General features: G+C 44.4%; 2 protein-coding genes across 2 annotated transcripts; both read right to left on the reverse strand.

Moving 5' to 3' along the window:
* Positions 1-347: 347 nt before the first annotated feature.
* On the reverse strand, positions 348-1392 carry LOC120666433 (receptor-like protein 9DC3). The gene has a single exon (XM_039946275.1). The coding sequence runs from the start codon at positions 1325-1327 to the stop codon at positions 710-712; it is 618 nt and encodes a 205-aa protein (XP_039802209.1). The 5' UTR covers positions 1328-1392; the 3' UTR covers positions 348-709.
* Positions 348-3755, reverse strand: LOC120666432 (receptor-like protein 7). The gene has a single exon (XM_039946274.1). It carries the CDS (start codon positions 3710-3712, stop codon positions 1397-1399), a length of 2316 nt encoding a protein of 771 aa, XP_039802208.1. The 5' UTR covers positions 3713-3755; the 3' UTR covers positions 348-1396.

The raw sequence follows: 3755 nt of genomic DNA on the forward strand, positions 1-3755 counted from the left end.
CCCACGAATCCCCCTTGCCTTGGAGATTGCCAGGTAGTATTTGCATACAAAGGTACCACAAAACTCTGGTTTCTACATTTTGATTGGACCAAATCATCATGTCTGTCAAGCGATCCAGGCCCCAACAGACGGTGCTGCTCGGGTCTTTGCACACGTTTCTACGTAATCATTCTTTTTGTTTTTTTGAAAAGGGAATAAGCACCGGTTTCTGCAAATGCACACAACCAATTTTTACAATGATCTCAGCCTTATAGTTAGATTCAAATAAAAAAAGGAAAGATAACTAAAATAATTAATAGCAAAACAAAGTCTATTATTATTTCTCCATCCTATAATAATCTGGTCAGTAGTTTGAAAGACCGGTTCATCTGGTTCATGCATGTAGTCGTCCGCAACTTACAAAACAGTTCCGCATAATTCCACCACAATTCTCTAGTGATGACCTCTTCCTTCACATACATATATATGGAGCTCAATATTTCTTACTTAACTGATGACTATAGCGTCATCTTTTCACTGAGATAACAGTCGTCGCAGTTGCTGTGTACTGCTGACTAACAAAAATTGTAACAACTATAGTTAAACACAGACACCTACTTTCTCTTTATTCACTCCCGCAAGGAAACAGGAGTGATCTTCACAGACAAAATTTTGTAGCAATACGTAATAACATACTCCATATAAGAGCTCTGGAGAGTCAAGATCACTATCAACTTTTTCTCCCACATTCCACTATGACTGTAATTGAAAAGCAGATACCAAATCCCAAAGCAGTGAAGATAAAAAGCAGTACATCTGTAGGATTTTTCTCTGAATTAGCATATGTCATGCTTGTTTGTGTGTCATTTCTGCATTGATTGGGCATTGGATATCCGCACAAACCCGTATTCCCTAGAAAAGAGCTATTGGAAAATGTGGAGAACTGAGAGGACTCTGGTATTCGTCCAAACAACATGTTGTAGGACAAATTCAATGTTGATAGGAAGTTTAACGATGCTAGCTCCTGGGGAATTTCCCCATAAATCTCGTTTGAGGAGAGGTCCAATGACTCAAGGTTCTTCAGGTTGCCAAATTGAGCTGGAATTGACCCTCCAAGAGCATTACGAGACATGTTGAGCCCATGAAGCAGCACAAGGTCCCCAATGGCCTCAGGGATGGTACCATAGAATCCATTATCTGAGATATCAATAAGCACAAGGGTCCTCAATATCTTAGAGATGGTTATGTAATTCCCTTTGTATGTTGTTGTAGTTGTAAACACATATGGTTGCCCATGGTAATATTGATTTTCCATAACTAATGTCCCGTTATCAGACCTAGTCGTCATAGACTTGAGCGTCTTAAACCATCTTTCAGGCAATGAGCCACTGAAGTTGTTTGAGGCGATATCAAAAATTCATAGTTCTGTAATTTCACATTTGTTTCCATCTTCTGAGTTGTATGGTGGATTCAGCAGGTTTCCGGTGAACTTATTGGATTTGAGGACAAGAACTTGAAGATTTGGAAGTGTACTCATCCAACATGGGAAGGAATCACTAATCTGATTACTTCCGATGTCAAGAATCTCTAGGTTCCTGCAAGCAACTAGCGATCTTGGTATTTTCCCGTCAATCCAATTTCCACTGAGTATTAACACCTCAAGTGCACAGTCTTTGTTAATGTTATCAGGAAACTCTCCAACAAAATTATTTTCCCTTAGATTCAATACTTGCAGTGGGCTGGCATCCTTTATTAAACAAGATGGGATTGGACCATTTAAGTTATTATAAGAGAGATCAATGAGCTCTAGAATACTAATTGTGCCACAGATCAATGTTGAAATGTTTCCATATAGGTTGTTTATGGAGGCCTTTAGAAAGCGAGTGTTACCAAGGTAAGTTGAGTAATCAAGAGGGATGGATGAGAACTGGTTGCTCGAGTAATCAAGCGTGACACTTCCATCTCGGGGAATAGGTACTGGTCCTGTGAAATTGTTGAAACTAAGATCAAAGTATTCTATGAGGACAGGAAGCAAAGGGTCGGAACCAAGGCTAGTAAACTCATTATGTGATAAGTTGAAAAGTATAAGGTCCAAGCCTTTCCAAGTCTCCCATGCCCAACCAGGTATTGCCCCCTGGATTTGGTTATATGAAAGGTCAAGACCTTGGATCGTATCGAGATGTCTCAGGATTTTGGGGAAGCTAGACACTCTGCAAGATGATAGTCGTAAGAATTCAATTTTGGGGAACGATTTTAGGGACGAACTATTTTCTCCATCCACCACCTCCAGTTGATTGTTTGAAAGATTCAGGACGGTTAGATTTGGCATTGTTGAGAATGAGGATAGCTGCACTTTACCTACAAAAGCGTTTGACTGGAGCAAGAGGGATTCTAAGTGGGTCAAATTTGAGATCTGTGGAGGTATCTTCCCAGAAAAGTTGCAGCTGTACAGTTTTAATTTTGTCAATTCTTTTAAATTTCCTATCCAAGAAGGTAATGGTCCAGATAATCCACAGTTAACGAACCGGAGAACAGTGAGAGAGGTCAGGTTTGAGATCCACAATGGCATGGATCCTACTAGCTGTAACCCAGACACCTCCAAAAACTCCAAGGATTTAAGCTCACCTATTGAGGAGGGCAGTATTCCAGAAAATCCACTTGCACCAAGACCCAACTTCTTCAGAGACTTGAGGCTGCTTATGGAGCTTGGTATTGCACCTGAGAAGTTTGTGCCTTTGAGAAGCAGATTCTCCAGGCTGCTGCCCTGTGAGAAAGTCGTTGGTAGAACACCAGAGACCCCAAGATTCTCAGAGAGGTCAATTGTTTGAAACATCTTGTGTTGGAAAATGATGGGAGGGAACTGGCCTTGGAACTTATTTACTGAAAGCTGAAGAACTGTCAGGTTAGGTAACCAAGCCAAGAACTCTGGCACTGAGCCAGATATGTGATTGTAATGAAGCTCGATCACCCTGAGTGATCTCAGGGTTGAGAATGACTCACACATCTGACCTGGCAGCGAGCAGTAAGGCAAACTTATGACCTGAAGCTTAGGGTTGAATCTGGCGAGGTCGTTGCACCATCCGGCACCGTTGGATGATAGATCCACCAAGCCCAGACGGAGCTCCTCCAGATTTGTGAGGTTCGCAAGCAAAGATGCCAAGTTTGGCACCGAGAGCTGCCAGATGGATGGCGAATCGTAGTCGAAGTATATGGCTGTGTTCTCAGTGTCGAACTCAACCACGTAGAAGCTTGTGGAGAGGTCAAGATAGACGAGGCTTGGGTGGTGGCGCCCCCCGATGCCGGATGGGACAGGACCGGCGAAGTTGGTGTCGGAGAGGTCAAGGTGGGTGAGATGGGTGAGCTGCTCGAAGCCCACGGCTGGGAGCTGCGACATGTTGAAGTCGTTGCCGGAGAGGTTGAGGAGCTTGGGCGAGGTCAAGCTGAACAGCGCTGGGTCGAGGCCGGCGGCGGCTTGCAGGCCGCGGCCACCCAAGTCGAGATTGGTGACACGCCCATCTGAGCCGCCGCAACTGACGCCTTCCCAGCTGCAGCAGTCCGTGCCGGCGATCCATGACTGGAAGGTGGTGGAGTCACCGCCAGTTGTGTTGAAGGAGAGCTTCAGCTGGAGGAGCGATGAAGCCTGCTCCTCGAGACAGGGAACCGGCGAGTTGCTGCTGCTTGCAATCACAGCAAGCGTGCATATGGTGTGGATCTGCAGGAGAATGAACAGCATGGTTAAAAATGGTTGGAGGTACGGTGGTGCCTATGGGTGCTGT

The sequence above is a fragment of the Panicum virgatum genome, chromosome 3N (assembly GCF_016808335.1).
Source record: "Panicum virgatum strain AP13 chromosome 3N, P.virgatum_v5, whole genome shotgun sequence".
Lineage (NCBI taxonomy): Eukaryota > Viridiplantae > Streptophyta > Magnoliopsida > Poales > Poaceae > Panicum > Panicum virgatum.